A 19,609-nucleotide genomic window follows, 5' to 3' on the forward strand; every position below is an offset into this window, starting at 1 on the left:
CCTGTTTTGAGGTCTGTGTTTCTACATTTCCTTGTTCAAATTTCTGTGATCAATTCCTCTGAGGTTTCTCAGGTGCTGGGAAGCTCACTCTTGGTGCCCAGACCCTATGTTTACTTGGAACTGGATGTGCCTGGCTCTTACTGGTGCCCGACTGGGTTTCCTCACCACCCTGCAGCTGGAGGGCTGAGTGGGCTTGGTGCATAACTTAACTCAGGTCAGGTGCCCTGGACCTAATGTAAGGCACACCTTTCAGATTTTGTATTATAGATGTTTCTAGAATAGTCAAATGGAAGGATCAACTTCTTTGCCTCCTGCTCTTGACAATGCACAGAACGTTGTGCACTGCTCTGAGAAGTTCTCAACAGAACACACACACCCCTACATCCGAGTTGCAGGCAATATTTATGTTTCTCTGACTTGGGGAGAAATGGGAAGCTGTGGGAAAGAAAAAGAGAAGTTTACAGAATAGAAATGAAGAGCTAGAAAATTAGGGGAAGAAAGGGAAGTGAATTGTGAATGCTGTGGCTATCTTAGAGCCACAGGAGTAAGGATGGAGTCCTAAAAGGAAGAGTAGTGTGGAGCTCTTTCTGAAGGATTCCTGTAGCCACTGTGCCCCAAACCCTGCCTAACTGGAACAGGTAAATATTTGCCTAGTGGTGTCACCACAGAACAAGGCAGAGAATGCCTTCTGCTGTGAACTCACTGTCTGTTATAATCCCCAGACCTGAGAGGGTTGAAAGCAAATGAAAGAACTACATAGACTAATATCTTAGGAATGCAAAGGTAAAATATGAGCATATTAACTGGGCTCAGTGCATTCCTGTTATCTCTGAATATCAGAAGGCTGAAGCTGGAAGATTATGAGTTTGTGATCGGCTTGGGGCATATAGTGAATTTCAGTATACCTTGGATTCCAAAGTGAGATCCTGTATCTAAAACACGAGCAAAGCAAGATCTTATGAAATCAAGTCCTATTGTATTTCTCACCAGGGTGTCTTTCAAGACTGCAAGAGTGGTTCCTTTTGCTCACGTGAATGCATGTCGGTGCTGTCATAATACATGTGGGTAATAGGGAAAGGAAAGTCGCAAACTGAACGGACATGATCGCAATGTGTAACTTGTACACCTAGAGATTCTTCCTGTGGTCTTTATGTCCTAAAGATACCAGGGGAGCAACACTAGGCACAAATCAAGCATAAGCAAGAGCAGGTTTACTTTCCCCCTTGTCTCTCCTCGAGCAGCACTACCTGACGTGCTTCAGTGGCACAATCGCTGTGCCCTTCCTGCTGGCTGATGCCATGTGCGTGGGGGATGACCAATGGGCCACCAGCCAACTCATCGGGACCATTTTCTTCTGCGTGGGAATCACTACATTGCTGCAGACAACATTTGGATGCAGGTGAGATGGAGTTCTGTGGGACATTGACACCCCAGCAAAGCACCGAGAGCTGGACCCTTTATCCAGCACTACTGGACAGATCAGCTGGTGTTACAGCTTATTCCAGTAGCCATTGGTCTCTAGCCCACCTTTACAAGGTGTCCCGGGCCCCATGTTTCTTCTCTTCACGAAGGGAACTACCCCATTGTGCAAGCTGGAAACAAAGCCTTTTTATTGCCCTTGCTGGCTGGCAAGGCACTGCCAATCTTTAGCATGCCTTCCAGTTCTCTCCTGTAATTCAGACCCAGTCTCTTTGACTAAGTTCCCATTTGGTCTCTTGCACCATGACTCTGCACTCCCCAGCCCATGCCATCTTTCCACTACTCCCCTCCTCAGGCTGCCTAGGCTGCAATCTTCCTGGTGTATAGCTGTCCCTTGTTCTCTGCCTTTCCCTGTTTTCCAGGTCAGCCTCTGAGCTCCACCCTCCTGCATGTCCCAGCGGCCCACCCATGCAGCACACCTGCATACCCTCCATCCCACTGGTCCCCCACTCCCGAGATTCCTGAAATCCTGTTCTCCCCTGAATTTCTCCAAACGAGTCTTATGTTCTTCGGATTCATTCTTCTAATGTGGCTTGCTTTTCTTCTGTCTTTGCCCCACTTTCTCACGCTGCCCTTTATGGTGCCAGCACTTTGGCTTGTTTATCTCTATCAGTACCTGGGTATGGAGCTGAGCCAGGAAATACAGGAAGCAAATGCTCCTAGCTGGTCTTTCCCTCTCCTTTCCATATTCAACCCTATTCACAGCATAGCCTCCTACTTGCCAAGGCCCTTCTGATTGTCCTCAGAGTAAAGTCTGTGGTTTGGTCTCTTTATCTATTGGGAGACAGTGCAAATATAGCTTCCTTTTCCCTGCTAGGAAGTGGCAGTAGGAGGTACAATGAATAAGCAGGCAGCTGTGACCTGTATTCTAATGTGCTAGAATCAATCCTTAGAACTTGCAAGGGCTACCCTGCCCGGGTGATAGTTAGCAACTGGAGTGTCTGGTTGTGGTATAGGTGGAATGGGAAGGCAAATGGCTGTTCCCTTGCAGGTCTGCTAATGAGAGAGGCTGTGTGCACATGGCCATGGGGCTGGCAAGGTGTGGGTTCTTAGATTCCGCCAGACAATCTGCAGCCACTACACTGAGCAGAAGGGTCAGGGGTGTTCTCTTCAGGGGCCCAAAAGAGAGGAGCAGGGAGTCATTGATGTGCTGGGGAAAGTGATGAGCCCAGGCCTTTCACAAAGCATTCAAGCCAGGCGGTTAACCGTGGCAACAGTGACACTGGTGTTTTGTGGTTGTGTTGCTGTTTAAGGCTCTGGCCACAGGTTTGGTGGAGCAGCTTTTGTTGACTTTACCTTGTACACAGGGCACGGCACTCTGGGGAAATACTTTTCCTAAACAACTGGCTTAACCTATAGTTGTTGGAGTTGGCTGACATTGAGAAGTGATGGAAGCTCTTTCTTGTGCCTATATCTGCCTGTATAAGCTGCATTCCCACGTGATGTCTAAGGCCAGGCCAGGTGACTGCTCAGCAAGTGGACCTCAAGGCAAGTGCTTTTGGTCTCGAGGACACCCTTTGTGTCCATTATTCAGGCACTAGCCCATGGGAACAATGTTGGTCAGTGCAGTTCACCCCTCTTTTCCCCTGAAAGAGCAGTCAGCCAAGAAAAACTAGAGAGGATGCTACCATCTGCCCACTTAGGGACTGGAGATAGCAGCTGTGTGGGGGCATGGGGTGTTCAGTGTGCTCTGTGAGGTGTCCTTCTTCGCCATGTCTGTTTTATCAGGAGTCTGGTATCCCGTCTTAAGAACCAGGCACACTGTCCAGGAGAGTGGGTGTTATGTATCATGCTGGGCCCGGGCTGTGGGATTCTGTGGCTGTTGAGGTCTGGGTGCTATCCATCTTGACCTTTGAAAAGAGGAAAAGTATTGACAACCCTATAAATATCTAGTGATTTATCTGTGTAGAAGGCACGAGTGACTCTAGTTGGCAAGCAGACAGGATCGTGCACGTATGTTGATGTCCATACCCCAGAACGTTGTATAGGGCCATAAGACGGGTGCTAATGTCTTGCCTATGACTTGAAGAGCTGGTAATGATGGAGATATATCCCAGAGACTTGGAGTTTTGGCCCAGGAGGAAGAGGGAGTATCTTTCATCTTGGCAGAGGTGGAAGCAAAAGCAGTAACTTAAAGACCCTGCCCAGGATTTCTCTCACCAGCACAAGTCAGGACCCTGCAGTGGTGGGACCTTAGGACCTTAGGCATTAGACATTAGGCAACTGCCTTCCTTGGGCGGGTTAGAGGGAGCTGCTTCCAGTGTTCCTGGATGAGTTTTTGCCTTTATCTTAATCATCTATTGTGGTTTTTGCAGATTACTTTGGGCATTGTAGAGTGTAACTAAGATGGGCTTCCTTTTGGTTCTGCTGGATAGTAATAGGGACCATCACCAGGTGCTGAGAATTATCATCTCAATAGGTATTTAAAGTTTTTCCTCTCTGAAATAAGATCACATAAAGCAGTGCACACAAAGGAGATGCAAAGATGGACATTGGAGGAGGGAGACTGGTGTGGCTGTGTGGGGTTGGAGCCGTGCTGTTCCTAGCACCATGTCTAGAGGATTGCCAGTGGTTTGTGTTTTGGTTTACTTGTCAGTTTTCAGGCTTCCCTAGCCAAAGAAGTTTTTATGTTAAGCTTTTGTGATTTCTTGACAGATTCTCAGAATAACCGCTGGTGGTTATCTGTGTTCATAAGTTATGTATGTATGTATGTTTTTCTGCCTTTTGTTGACACGCTGTGCTGCCATCACTGGGCAGCTAGTATATGGGCCCTGCCTCTGAGGGATGTGCCTTTTATTATGCAGAAGCTAGAGAGCAGGGGAAGGAGTGGTCCATGGTTAGGTCCGACTCCCTTTCTTACTGCTGTCTTGAAAACCTATCTTTACCTTGTTCTATAAAAATAGAACTCAGTAAAGGTGGGCACGCTTTCAATCCCAGCTCTTGGGAGGCAGAGGCAGGTGGATCACTTTGAGTTTGAGGCCGGTCTGGTCTATATATAGAATTCTAGGGCAGTCAGTACTACATAGTGAGGCCCTGTCTTTAAAGAAGAAAGAAAGCCAGAATTGGTCTTTGAGAAACAAAGATGATGAAGCAGATGTGTCTGTGTCTCTCCTCAGACATAAAGCTAAGCCCAGGGTACCAGCCTCCTTGGGGTGCATACTGTCCCAGAGCCGGTGCATCCTCCAGGACTGGAGAAGGTGTGGGCCAGTGCTGCTACAAGTCCTCGCTCCCTGCTTTGCTGCCTAAGAATGTCTTCCTTGTCTTTGGGGACCATCGTCTTTCCCACTGGGGGTTGTGAGTCTCTCAGCCTCACCTGTGGGGCGTCAGTGGCTGTTTTGTTCCTGAGAGCTTGTCCTTTGGGTGAGGTGATTTCCAGGACGCCTCTTCCCTTTCCCTCTCCTTCCTTGTACTGACTTTTCCCTTGCACTTCGTTGTCTCCGTTACCCAGCTCCTGGAATGGAGACTGAACAGTTCTCACTCTGGTTGTTTGTTTGTCAGTTTAGTTGCACCCTGAGCTTGTTCTAAGAGCTGGTATCAAACCTTTTAAAATCTCCCTGCCGTGGAGATAGGGTTATTCGGGGTCTCTAACCCACAGCCAGCCTGCAGCCGTCGTGTCTGGAGGCCCCCGAGTCTGAGCAGACACTTCGAGTTAGTGTGAGGGAGGTTCTCTGAAGCCCCTTGCCTTCCTGCCTCAAGGATTTTCTCACAGATGTGGCAGGGGACCTGTCATGCCTACTCCAGGAAGTGCACTCCCTCTGTCATCCCCAGTAGTAAAGGAGGGCAGATGAGGCTGCCAAAGGGACTCCTCATGGTCAGGCACAAGCCTGCTTAAGCAGATTCCTTCGCTGAGAGCCCCTGAATCTAGTTTAAGTATCTGGTTTCTAATTAGCCACCATCCGCAGGAGAAAATCTCCTGCCTTTTATTTATTAGCTTCTTGTAGCCAGGGTGTGTGTGTGTTTAGGGAGAGGGGCCTTGCTTACGTGGCGCTCTCACCGACAGCAGTGCACGTTTAAGTCTGGGAACCTTGAACCCATATGGTTGGGGTGAATAGTGGTTAGTCTAGGGAGGTTGAAAGTTTTCCCATGTTTCTTCTTCCCTGAGGGGTTCTTGTGCTTTTTAGTTTTTGTGAACCAGTTGAAAATAAAATTGCAGATGGCATGACAACCCACCCTAAGCTGCCATGGGGATGAGTCTCTGAGTAACTCTAACACCATTTATCAACTTGAGAAAAATAATTATTCTGTCATATGATCTAATATTCAATCTACATTTAATTTTCCCAGTTGTCCCTAAGATGTGTGTTATAACTTTGGGGCGGGGTCTAATTGAGCTCATACGGTGCTCTGGCTGGCTATGTCTCTGATCCCTTACCTCCCCACACCGTCTTTTTAGATAGAGTCAGACCAGGTGTCTCCTCGACTCATGATCCCAGTTTATCTGTTTGTGTCCTCATGGTACTGTTTAATTTGCTGTACAATCTCTTACTTGTTGTGAACTGGAAGATAGAGCCAGAAACATGGATGATTCAGGGTGAATGTTTCACCAAAATTACTGTGCCGGTGATCCTAGGCCCTTTGTATTCTGCCATGCTAAGTAGCACATAATAGCTGGTTGTAGAGTTTTCCCAAAAATAAAGTTTACTACCTACTTCACTAAGGAAGCATTTTAAATGGTACAGTAAGTGAGAAGTCAGAGCAAACCTGGAGGGAAAGGACCTTGGAAAGATACCATTTCTAGTTGACTTCATTGGAGCTATAGCCTAGTCTGAGATTTCAGACAGGCTCGCTAGCTTCTCAAAGACCATTCCTCTGATGTAAAATAACAATAAGCATGTTATTGAATATCATGCAAGGTAGTGCCTGTCCCTGCCAGTTCTATGAGCTGATGTTATTACCCGAGCTCTGGAAGGGAGAAGGAAGCCTGGTGGGATAGCATGTCCCCAATGAATGTTACAGGAGTGGGTGTGCACCTGGCCACACAGGCAGTGCCCTGACTTGGATGGGACAGAGGCCATCAGAAAATATTAGTGGTTATTTGACCTAACTCCTCCTGAGGCCTCAGTCGCTCCTGCCTCAGTTGCATGTTTTCTAGCTGGGGTGCTGACCGTGCTCTCTTTTGTTGTGTTTTAAATCTTCATAGTGGCAGGGATTAAGAAACTGTTTGCTATATGTTCTCTCTACGCTTTTTAAGTTTTAAAAGACAGGGTTTCTCTTTGTAGCCCTGGATGTCCTGAAACGAGCTCTGTAGACCAGGCTGGCCTCAAACTCACAGAGATCTCCCTGCCTCTGCCTCCCGAGTGCTAGAATTAAAGGTGTGTGCCACCACCGCCTGGCTCTCTGCACCTTTCTTATTTGACTGTCAGGTCCTGCTAGCCTGGCACATTCCCCATGCCACAGATTGCACATTCTCTTCCTCATCCTCCATGCTTCTCACGTCTCCGCTGGTGACTGACAGAAGTAACAGGAATGTTAGGAGGGAAGGTAGCTCCTTCCACTTCCGGACTACTATACAACTGCAGTACTTCACAACTATAAGCAATATGTTATCTTCCCATATATGCTTTATTTTTTAAAAAAGATCTATTTGTTCATGTGTTTTATGTATATGAGAGCTCTGCCTTCAAGCACACCAGATGAGGACAGCAGATCCCACTACAGATGGTTGCCGAGACACCACCTGGTTGCTAGAAATCGAACTCGGGACCTCTGGAGGAGAAGCCAGTGCTCTTAACCACTGAGCCATCTCTCCAGCCTGATAGACATGCTTTTTAAAAAATTCTCTTTGCTAGTGTCGTGGTTCATACCTTTAAGGTAGCTATAACTCTCTGTGGTCTTGAAGCCAGCCTCGTCTATGTGGTGAGTTCTAGGCCTGCCAAGGCTACATAGTGAGACCTCCCCTTCTCAAAAACAGGTTAATAAATAAATAGATAGCCATTATCTAATAAGTACATTATATAAGTATTTTTCTAAGATGTGTAGCCAGGTGAGTTTTCCAGTGTGCACAGCCCCATAGCCACCATTGCAGTCAGCAGAGAGCCGTGCTACATCCTGCTTGCTAACAGACCCCGGATAGTTGATGCTATTGTGTTTGGAAGGGAGATTATCCAAAGGAAAAGGAGTGATCTGATATGTGAAAGGTGCCTGAGGTGCTGGTTGGACGGGGGTGTTATCCTCCTCGATTCTCTCCTACTTACCTAATCTCATTCCTAATTACCGCACACAGGGCCTAGAAGGAGCCCCCCCACCAGGTAATAGTGAACCCACTTAGTGTCCAGATCTTGGTTCCTCACTACCGTTTTTAGTATAATGGACTAGTGTTCTCTGAGCAGGCGGCTTAGAGTGGGGACCCAGAGGATCAGTTGAACCTGGAACCTCTCAGGCCAAAAAGCTAAAATGTGCTTTAAAAAATGATAGGGTTTGGGAAGGCTCCTTCAGAAGAAACAGGAATTGACTTAAACAGGCCCTTGGGCAGGTGTGGGCAATTTAGTTATTAAGAACACTTATAGTAACAAGTTATAAAACTTTGAATAAAAAAGGAATTCATGTGCCTGCAGTGATGTTCAAGAGAGAGAAAGGGGAGATGAAGATACAAGGGACAAACAGGGAAACACTTCTCTCCAAAGGATGTCAATTGTAAATATAGATGGAAAACCAGGAGTCCAACCTGGGCTACGTAGCAAGATCCTGCTCAAAATATTAAATTATTGTTTAACTGCCAGAGAATCATAATCTAAACCTCAGGCTAGAATGTAAAGTTAGTAGTAATATCACAGTCTGAGAGTCACCTGACAGATGATTATTAGCGAGAAAACGTTTTCACAAGCTGAGATAGTCACCACCTTAGATAAGGTGTCCTAGTGGGACATCCTGACTGATGGGTTCCGTGTGATGCAGTAACGAGTAATGACTGAGCAGTCTCCTGCCAGGGTGCTTAGCGTGTGGTAAAGGTAAACAGGCTTCGGTTGTACTGGGTGTGGGAAGAACTGCAAATACTTTAGGAACTAGAGAAATATAATTATGCCAGAATATTAGATTACTTATTGTTTTATTGTTATTTTTCTTGGGAGATGTAGAAGGTTGTAATTGCTGCTTGCTCAAGTGTTTGGGTAACATAGTTTAGGTATGTAGTCTGTTTCCCAACAGCCGATTGATGGGTGAGTAAACAACAGCAAAGTGTTGCGAAGTTCCAAAAAGTTTTCTCTGGCACATTACTTTGTTTCTTCACCGACATCTAGCCCATACTCTCAGTGGCTGATCAGTGATAAAACTTGCTTGGAGCCAAGCCTATTTGATTCTCTTAAAGATTATTATTTTTAAATTGTTCTGTAGACCAGATGATTCGAGTCAGTGTTCATTTGGGATTGGAAGGTTTTGTCCCAGGTTTGGTTGTGGAGGGAACGTGCTGTATACTTGTGGAGGGAACGTGCTGTATACTTGTGGAGGGAACGTGCTGTATACTTGTGGAGGGAACGTGCTGTATACTTGTGGAGGGAACGTGCTGTATACTTGTGGAGGGAATGTGCTGTATACTCTGCAGTGAAGACTTCTGTCAGGGCAGATACAGTTTGCACCTTCATGGTGCTTCTGCAGGACGTGGGGCCTTTTGAGCTGTCAAAGACCATTCTCTTCCCTACTGATTGCAGAGTTCCTGAAAGTTGTGCACATTTTCTCTCTGCTCTCTTCTCAGTCCAAACCAATATGTTAGGAAGACCTAACTTTTTAATTCTCCTCTAACAAAATTCCTTTTCAAGCACGTTTATAAGTAATTCCTTAAATTCTTTACTGTTGGTCCTGTGAATAAGATTGTGAATGAAAAGGCTGTATCTTACTGTCAGGGTGTTAACTGCTTCAGGATAGGAAGGGCAGACCAGTATGGAAGAGAGCCATTAGAGGTTAAGTGGCTAGCAGGCTCTGAGTCAACAGCAAAGGACTTGGAAGTCAGTTAGACAAGGATCACACCTAGAGCCACGGACAGACCGCTATGGCTTGCTTCGACCTCATGAGACTAGCTTCTAGGTGACAGTTCCTTGTCCCATTTCCCTCATAGTGAACCTTTCAGAGCTTAATCCCCTAAGCATTTGTTTCTTACTGAGGGTTCTCTTTCACCTTCTCTGCCCGCTCTGGGCCTTCCCCTGAGGTTGAGTGTCTGTGTTCTTTCGGTGTCTCCACGTCCATCCTGTGGCCCCATTTGATACTCTCTCCTCTTTGCCTTGGTTCCTTATAGCCCTCACCATGTGGCTCAGTGCTTTTCAATCTTTATGACAAACATAGGTGACAGGTGACAAACCCTGTCCACAGTGTTATCTTCTAGATGACCGTGAGTATTGTCTCCTTCACAGGGGTGCTCCTCAAGACTGCAGGAAGCTTTTTCATCACATCTGCTTTAGCTGTGCTTATGCCAGGCAGATGCTGAACACTAGACATTGCTCCTCTAACAAGCAATACATTAAGAAGTCAATGTGAATCTTCCACATATTTAAAACAATCTTATATTTCCCCAAATGTGAGAAATTAATTAGTAAAAGCATAGCATTCAAAAACTTCAGTATTTGGCATTTTAGCAGAGCATTAGCAGAGCAAGTCAGAAGATCACAAATCTAAAACCAGTAAGTCAGTGAGTTCATGAAGTGACAAAATCCTGACTCCCTACACCTAGCACAGTGTTCTCAACTTTCCTGATTCTGTGACCCTTTAATACAGTTTCTCATGTTGTGGTGATTTTCAACCATAAAATTATTTTTGTTGCTAATTAATAGCTCTATAATTTTGCTACTGTTGAATTGTAATGCAAATACCTGAAATTCAGGATGGTTTGGATAACCCCTGTGAAAAGGTTGTTCCAAAGGGGTCTGGATCCACAGATTGAAAACCACTGATCTATCCCAAGGAGCTTGAAGCTTTAAGGAGTTTTGAAAAGATCAGCTACACCTTGAAGTGATGATTCAAAAATGCAAATTTGGGGCTGGAAAGATGGGTGAACAATTAAGAGCTTATGCTGCTCTTACAGAGGCCCCAGGTTCAGCTCTCAGCCACCATGTTAGGTGGCTCACAGCCACCTGTAACTCCAGAGGATCCCATGTCCTCTTCTAGCATATATATAAATGAAAATAAAACTCCTAAAGATTCTGACACCCCCCCCCCCCCCCGAATTAGAAGCTGTGCTGTAGGCACAGATGAACAGAGAGAGCATTGACTGATTTCGTGATGTTCCTGTGTCAGGTTCAGTCATTTCCTTGGGAAACGATTCTCCCCACCGACCTAGGGATACTCCTGTTAATTGCTCCCATGATTTTGTAGCATTTCCGAAGAATTTAGTGTTGTCTCTGGTTTGTGGCCACAGTTTTATAGCCCACACTAATTATATGCTATTGCCAACTTGTACAGGCAGGTATCTGGCTGAAGTCAGCGAGGCCATGAGGCCAACATAAGCAGCTCTTACAGCCAGTCTTAGGGGACTTTATTCTGGTGTCACCTGCTCAGGATCCCAGAGTATCCCAGTCAGTGAGTGAAATTCTCTGTGACCTCACTCTTAGGACCTTTTGTCTCAGCTAAAAATGTTCACTTTCAGTGCCAGGATCAGGTTTAGAGTGAGGCTTGATGCAGGAGTGGTCTCCAGAGTCACCCTTGGTTTCTGTCACTTCCCAGGAATAGCCAATGAATGTGATGGCCAAGATTTCTAAGTGCAGTCCAGCTGAACCTGACCACACACCCTAATCCCAGCACTCAGGAGACAGAGGCAGGCAGATCTTGGCATTTGAGGCCAGCCTGCTCTATATAATACATTCTGTGCCAGTCAGGGCTATATCATGGGAACCCACCCGCAGAGTGTGTGTGTGTGTGTGTGTGTGTGTGTGTGTGTGTGTGTGAGAGAGAGAGAGAGAGAGAGAGAGAGAGAGAGAGAGAGAGAGAATTCAACTCAAAATACATGTTATGTTATGTTGCCCCAAGATGCCTTGCTTGATCTGTGAAACTGTGATAAAATTGATGTTATTCGGACTGTTAATGACATCCACTTCTGATGGCATACTAACATCCCTTTATCCTTGCAATACATTCCTAAAATTTTGTCTGAGAAATTTCCATAAGCCAGTGACTATTTTCCCTTTGATGTACTTTTCCACTGTGCTCCAAATTGCTCTAGTCCAGTAATGAAAGCCACATGGTCAGTGGAGGGTGTGCCCTGTGCGTGGCTGGCAGGAAGGCCTCTGGCTGTACTGTGAGGTCATCTCCCTCTCGCAGTCCACATCCTACCTGCTCTTAACTACTGCAGTCACTCTGGTTAAAGTGGCCAGAGAGCATTTTTAACAATGGAGTGTGTCAGAAAGGAACATTCTGGGTTCTGGATTGCTCAGTCGTCAGCTGCTCTTTGGCCAGGACTTCTTGCATTTCTGTGTAGTCTTCATCTCTGGTGCGGAACTTATCAGGAAGCTTCTGGGTCCCTACCTCATGAGCTAGGCCACTGGCATGGCTGCCTAGGGCATCTAAGGATGTGTAACTTGCCTCACAGTCCTGCAGACAGCAGGAGCAGGCTTTATACTTTACCCTCAAATACTGTGAAAAATAGTGATTAAGTTCTTAACCTGTTAATTTAGCTGACATGCTCTATGTTTCCAGTAAAAATAGCAAATTCTTTGTGATTTGGTTAGTTGCATTCAGTTTGAGAATGTGGACAGGAGATTTAATGGGGAGTTTACCAGGATTTTGAACCCTTTAAAATGTGTTAGAATACATATTTTATATGATTAAATAACATTTATTATCTGTACTCTCATTGTAACTTACAACTTTCTTCTGGATACATATAGATCATTAATATGATTTTAATACTTGTCTTTTGTGACTGGGGCAGATTTTCAACTCACATAGTAGAGCAATGGAATAATGGATAAGAACTTGAAAGAGAGGAGAAGGGTCATACATTGATGTTTATTAGGGAGCCCATGAGCTTAGCAGGAAAGAGGGGAGCCCAAATCCCCAGTGCCCTCTTCTGGGGGAGAGGAAACAGTAGCAGGGACTGGTGTTGGGGTGTTAGCACTGACCACAGGGGTCCCCTGGAACTTCCTTAGGCCAGAGCAGTAGGAGGCGGGGAGGTTGGAGAGGCTAGTAGTCCAGCTATGTGGTGTAGGAGACCTTCCTTACAGGTGTGCCTGTGTTTACTCATGTGCTCTTGTCTATGGAAAAGACTGTTAAGCTGTCAAATAGTGAACTACCTCGGTAGTTCCCGATGCCGTGATCATGGTTTTGGTCTCGTTTCTTTTAGGTTACCCCTGTTTCAGGCCAGTGCTTTTGCATTTTTGGCCCCTGCTCGAGCCATCCTGTCTTTAGATAAATGGAAATGTAACACCACAGGTAATTGCAGTTATTTCCACATATGTCATTGGGGTCCTTTAAAGCAGGTGGAAAGGGGGCCTGAACACCCTGCCGATAATAGTGCTCCTTCCTGTGTTGAGCATAGAATGTACTGGCCCTTAGCAGCTTAGAACGCTCCAGTCTGTGGACCGTGCCTGTTTCTGTCTTTACATCTGCTCTTCATTCCTAACCCTAGGGCAAGCAAGGGCCAGAAATGACTTCATTTCTGTTTGCCAATGAAACTGATAAATATGGGGATAGATGGAAAAATATTTGTGCTATTTTCCTGCCTTTCTCTTTCAGTGGATTTTATGACTTACCATAATCACTCTCTCACTGCATCAGCATCCCTTCTCTGAAACATCTTTGCTTTTGAAGGATCTGGCTGCTGTGGTTTTCTGCAGATGACTTTCATTCCCTTCCTTAGTGATTGCAAAGATCCTTACAGAACCTGATAAGCTTAAGGAATTGGAGAAAGTCAGAACTGTTGGACTCAGAATAGTTATATTTTGAGATTCTAGGAGCCAAGCTTTCCTGATTCCCTTGCCGCCCCTGCTCCTAGGTGTGTTACTTTGTGACCATTGATTTTGATTTAGGAACTGGAAAAGGAAGGCCCAAAAGGAAGGCCCCTCTTTATCTAGGTTTTTAAAACCTCAACCCACAGCCTTGCTGTTGGGCATTTCAATTAGCTGCTTGCAAAGAGTGGTTTCTGTGAAGCTGGCACTGGCTGGTAGCACCACGCCAGTCAGCCTTTGGCACAGCGAGTAGCTTTTTCAACGAGTACATTTGGTTACTTAGTGTGGGAGTCCATCTCCAAGCATAAGTCCTACTGTCGCAGGTTGAGTTTTATTTAGGAATTGACAATAAAAACAATGAAGAAGTTATTAATGGTTATTATGAATATGTGCTATGAAGCATTAGTGTCACTCCAGAAAAACCTGGTCTTTTCTTTTTGTTTTCAAGAGATTACAGTTGCGAATGGATCGGCAGAGCTGTTGGAGCACATCTGGCACCCCCGGATCCAAGAGGTAAAGATGAACACTTGCCACGTGTCCTCCTGTGTTTCTGCTCACCTTTGGTGCTAGTTGTGCCCAGGAAACTGCAGCTGCTTTGTTATATTAAGTCCCTTTTGTTTTCAACTACCGGGATGTTTATTTCCCCTGTTGATCTTTATACCATGAGTCCCCAGGCCTGCCTGCTTATTCCCTCCGGGGTGGTGACTGTGAGTGAGGCTTGTTGGCTGTCAGCAGAAGAGGTCTGGCCGCTTTGTGTCTGTCTGTTAGCTGTCTTGTTGCTGTGTTGGAATGCTGAAAACAGCTTGAAGAGAGAAAGTTCAGTGTCAGAGGCTTTGTCCATCTTGGTGAGGAGTTCAAGGAACAGCTCACGGCAATTCAGCCCATGGCAGCCTGGAAGAGCAAGAGATGCAAGAAGGGACCAGGGCAAGATAGAGTTCCCAAGGGCACGTCTCAGTCCACTTCCTTCAGCCAGAGCCCATCTCTCAATAATGTCCTCATATTATGAGCCACCCATCGATTCTCTGATTGCCTCTGGAAGCTCCATGATGGGCATATTCAGAGGTGTGCTTGACTAGCATGGACATCTCAGTACAAGCAAGTTGATAGTCATACCTATTTGTTGGGGGGGAAAAACAGTTTTTTTTTCTCCCCACAAAGTACATCTGAGTAGAGTTGATTAAAGCTGTCCTCGGGTACAGAAAATCAGCTGATGGGTGTGTGTATATATTCATATTGTCACCATGATATCTTTAGACTTAGTACAAATGCCATTCTGTGTGACATAGGCATTCTTTTTAGAATTTCTGTCAGCAACTCTGTCTTTTGAATGTCTTTCCAGGGCCTGGTTTTTTAAAGCTGACTGTATTGAAATCCTGCAGGACTGGATTGGAAATGTGCTCATCTGAGAACTGACAGATCTGCCCATCTCACCTTGCAGATTTGTCCTCAGTGCTCATTTCTGCAGCTCCCCTAAAGCAGTGTTGTCATATTCATTTGCTAGGCCTCGGTCACCTCCACAGAAACCTTTTTTGCGGGGCCCCGGGAACTGTTACAGTTGTCATGCTGCTATGTATGACTGGTAGCCTTGCAGAAATGTCGTTGTGGTTACAGGTGACGTTCTCAGTGTTTGACATCACTCGCAAACTGTCCCTTTTTTGTTTCAGATTCAGGGAGCTATCATCATGTCCTCATTGATAGAAGTGGTCATTGGTCTCCTTGGCCTTCCTGGGGCTCTGCTGAGGTATATTGGACCGCTGACCATCACACCCACTGTGGCCCTCATTGGCCTCTCTGGTTTCCAGGCGGCAGGAGAGAGAGCAGGGAAGCACTGGGGCATTGCCATGCTGTAAGTGTTCTGAGAGAACTCCAGGGTGGGGTCATTTCTAATATGGTTGGGTCAGCCTTGTGGGATACTTGGGACAGTGCACTAACTTGAGAAGAAAGCAATCTGTGAAGATGAAGTGTTCGGACATTTTCATTTTTTTCTGTTCATGTGAGGGCTAATTAAGTGATTCTTTTAGATCAGAGTTTAGACATGAGAACTGTCATGGTATTCCAAAGGCAGACAGCAGTCTTTGTAGATGGGACTGGCAGTAGAGCACTGTACCAGAGGACCTGTGAGCGCTCACCTGATCTCAGAGCTGTGCACTCCAATGGCAAGGCCAGTTTCTTATGGGACCTGCCTTCTTTTTTCTATAGATCATCAAAAACATTGACGATGCAAACCAATTTGTATACTAATGAACATATGGGACTTTAATCATAAGATTGAGAATTCACATTCTTTCTGTAATGTATATAGTAGGTGAAAGGATTCTATCATAGGTCAAAGCTCCCAAGAAGCTGTAATTTTACTAATGAATGAAAATTTGAAAACTTAAAATTTCTAATTTTTTGTTTTGGGAAATATTCCATATTTAATAATTGGCAGCATCTATTAATTTTTCCCATATCTCTCTGCTTTGTGTAATATTACATAGAACATTGCATAGTATTTACATAGGCTGAGACTAGTGTTCTACATGTCTAACAACTAAGGCACAGAGAGGCAGTGTGCCACACAGCTAGTCTGTGACCAAGATTATTTTCAAAGTCTATGTGGTCTGACTGGAACTCAGCTCACACTCACGCCTGCCTCTGTGGTGTGCAAGGTATATGAAAGTATCCATGTATTCTTTTTATTTTCATACTTTACCAAAGGTAAGTCAATATTTTCCATGCAGGCGTGTGTTTGTAGATGCCGTTAAGGAATTTTAACTCAGTGAGATGCAGTACCATAAAGGTGCTGGTGTTTATAAAAATATTAAAATTTTAGGCCCATAACAAAAAGATTCAGGTGGAAAACCACATAGGAGCTTTTTAAAAAACAAAACAAAAAACTAAAAATTTGGGGGCTGGAGAGATGGCTCAGTGGTTAAGAGCACTGCGTGCTCTTCCAGAGGTCCTGAGTTCAATTCCCAGCAACCACATGGTGGCTCACAACCATCTGTAATGGGGTCTGGTGCCCTCTTCTGGCCTGCAGACATACATACAGACAGAATATTGTATACATAATAAATAAATAAATAAATAAATAAAACAAAAAATTTTATATAAATGATTCCCAGTTAGCAAAGAAATTGGAACAATTGCTAATAATTTAGCTGGTAACGGTAGCAGTATTGATAACCACAGAGTGATTAGAGTCGTTATGGAGAGACTTTAAAAGCTTTAAGAGAAATAAAGTACGTGTAACCTTTTCTCTCCAGTAGCTAGCAAACCATGTGACCTAAGTGGGGGAAGTTAATAAAAACAGAGAAAACAGTTAAAAGTAATACCCAACAGCCACCTGTGAGCTAAAAGCCTTCCAGGCCCACTTCTGGTAAGGCTGAGTTGAGCATAGTGTGTGTGCACATATGGAGGGTTAACTCCGTACACCAGAAAAGGAAAACAATGAAATTCTTCTAGAGAATCAGAAATGGCGAAAATGAACTCCTCGTGCCCCATACTCTCCCCTATGAGGCCTCCACAGACGTCCTCTATGTGAGAGATGTCCACAACAAGCTTGTAGCCACCCCATAAACTCTGTAGCTAATTCTCCCATGTCCCTTCTCACTCGCTGTTCCACAGGATGGGCACACAGACCCCCCAAGCCATTTCCTCTGCCGCCACACTCCTACTTTGTCACGCTTTCCCCCTCCCCATTTGACACACGCAGCCCAGAACAAGTTCTGCATCTGTTTTCTCCTCTTTGGTTTTTGATTTTGCTACTCTTTGGTCACCACCTTCCCTTGCCCGCCCTTTTCTTACCATTTCTGACCTCTGTAGGGATTCACCATTAGTTCAGGACCTTTCCTCTGTCCCCTCTTTTGAAATTCCAGTTTAGACACAAGCTACACTTTTGTTTTGATTTGTTTTTTGAGATAGGATTTCTCTGTAGCTTTGGAGCCTGTCCTGGAACTAGCTCTGTAGACCAGGCTGGCCTTGAACTCACAGAGATCTGCCTGACTCTTCCTCCTGAGTGCTGGGATTAAAGGCGTGTGCTACCATCTTCCAGCTAAGACACGAGCTACACTTTTTTTTAACCACCCCTCTCCCCCACGCTTCTTGGCAAGTCTCTTAAATGTATTTGGAAAGAGAACAGTACAGTGCAGGTAGGTGTTGCTTGAAACAAAGATGGCAGATAGGGCTGGGGCTCAATGGGCTATTATTACAGATAGTGGCAGTTTTCCACTCTCTGTTGCCGTGTTGGTTTTGGTAGGTTTTTTATTGTTGTTGTTTTGTTTTTGTTTGTTTTTTGTAAATTCTATCCCAGAGGAACTGAAGTGACTTGGACCCCATAAATGATTTCAACCTTGACCCAAGTTGTCAGTTGATGGGTTATCAGTTTACCTAAGTGACTCCACAGGAAGTGGGTTTTCTTTGCTGGTACTGCTGTCTTGGCAGTTGGAATCCTTAAGCTTAGTTTTGAGAGCACTTTCTTCTTGTCAGCTGTACCTTAGGTGGCAAGTGAAAAAAGCCACTGGAGATAGAGGATTAGCCCTTGTTAGGTGGTTCGGCACATCCTGTGTCCCTGTATTGTTTTCTTCATACAGTCCACCTAGGAGGATGAGAAATGGCCTCCTACTTGGCAGCCACTTGGGTCTTCAGGCCGATGAGGAAGCGTCAGGGTCCCTGGATTAGTACTGTAGTCAACCCAGTCAGTCCTACCCCTAGGACAGGTGTAGAAGGAGAAGTCACTAAAGCTCAGGCTTTAGACTTTATCACCAAGTAGATCTACCCATGTGATTGTGAACACTGGCGTAGTGCCTGTGGAAGGAGCATATCACAGAAACTGCCCCACAAGAAGTTGTCTGCTTTTCTTGAATACTGAAGTTTTACCTTGTTTTCAAAAGTAACTTATACTCAATATAAATAAACCAGAAAATGAAGGAAAGTAGGGAAAAGTATCCACTAATCACCTCAAAATGTAAAATTGATCCCTGGTGGCTTTGGATCATGCCCTTCCTTCCTGTTGGTGTGTATGTAGGCGTGTGTACATGTTGTCGGGGTTTCTGTCCTACCTAGTTCCTGCATTCCTTAAGTCCCAAAGAAAATCACACAGAGGTTATATTAGTTATAAACTGATTAGCCCATTATTCTATTATATGTTAGCCACATGGCTTGGTACCTTTTTCAGCGGGGCAGGTCACATCTTCCTTTTTCTGTGTCTGGACAGGACTGCAGAGGGAGCTTCCCTCTTCCCAGAATTCTCCTGTTCTGATTCACCCACCTCTACTTCCTGTCTAGTTGTCCCGCCCATACTTCCTGCCTGGCTACTGTCCAATCAGCATTTATTTAAAATATAGACAAAATACAGGACATTCTCCCACACTATGTTCACACTTCCCTCCTATTGGTGTGTATGTAGGCATGTGTGCACACTTCCCTCCTGTTGGTGTGTATGTAGGCGTGTGTGCACACTTCCCTCCTGTTGGTGTATGTGTAGGTGTGTGTGCACACTTTCCTCCTGTTGGTGTGTATGTAGGCGTGTGTGCACACTTCAACCCTGTTAGTATGCAATAGTTTCTTGGTTGCTTCGAGCTGATGTCTAGTTGTAAATATACTCTCTGGTATTATTTTATCTGGCATCATTTCCCTTCCACAGAGTGAGTTTTCCCATTCTTTGAATCTTCTTACTCAATCAAGAAATCGTAGGCCAGCAGCTTGTGACATCTTTTTCCACGTAGTAACATTTCCCAATTGAAGTGAGGAGGGCAGGCTTAGGTGAATGAACCCAACACGTGTAACCAATAAAGCTGAGGTATTTTAGTGCATGGACATAACAACCTTTAATTTTATGATTTTTTTTTTTTCTTCTCAGGACAATTTTCCTGGTGTTACTATTCTCGCAATATGCCAGAAATGTTAAATTTCCTCTCCCAATTTACAAATCCAAGAAAGGATGGACTGCGTACAAATTACAACTTTTCAAAATGTTTCCAGTGAGTAGTTGATCATCCCACCCTCACCTCTAGCACAGTATGCCTTTGTTCACATGTAAGGTGCTAGGTAAAGGAAGGCTATAGGGAGACCCTCCTACATCTCTGTGATGATGGCATTAGAGTACTTACTCCTCACAGGCTAAAGTCTAGATGTCTGTAAGGTTCCAGTTCAAAGATTAGATCACATTCTTTTGCATTGCCACTGAAGGACTCTTGTCAGTGGCTCTGAGATGTGACCCCATGTGGTCTCTGCAGGCATGCTGCCCATTCTTTTACTAGCCAGACTTTGGAAAAAGAAAGTGA

At 45.0% G+C, this 19,609-nt stretch overlaps 1 protein-coding gene across 8 annotated transcripts in view; it reads left to right on the forward strand.

Annotated features, from left to right (window-relative positions):
* The window catches only part of Slc23a2 (solute carrier family 23 member 2), a 107,836-nt gene that overhangs the window by 67,961 nt on the left and 20,266 nt on the right, over positions 1-19,609 (forward strand). For 7 of the 8 annotated variants that reach the window (XM_057780508.1, XM_057780507.1, XM_057780502.1 and 4 more), the window contains 5 exons: positions 1,242-1,399; positions 12,740-12,828; positions 13,792-13,856; positions 15,008-15,189; positions 19,186-19,306. In XM_057780508.1, the coding sequence (XP_057636491.1) occupies positions 1,242-1,399; positions 12,740-12,828; positions 13,792-13,856; positions 15,008-15,189; positions 19,186-19,306 (615 nt within the window). The remainder of the gene's footprint in view (positions 1-1,241; positions 1,400-12,739; positions 12,829-13,791; positions 13,857-15,007; positions 15,190-19,185; positions 19,307-19,609) is intronic. The other variant, XR_009057708.1, reaches the window with a different exon arrangement.

The sequence above is a fragment of the Chionomys nivalis genome, chromosome 9, assembly GCF_950005125.1.
Source record: "Chionomys nivalis chromosome 9, mChiNiv1.1, whole genome shotgun sequence".
In the NCBI taxonomy this organism is placed as follows: Eukaryota; Metazoa; Chordata; class Mammalia; order Rodentia; family Cricetidae; genus Chionomys; species Chionomys nivalis.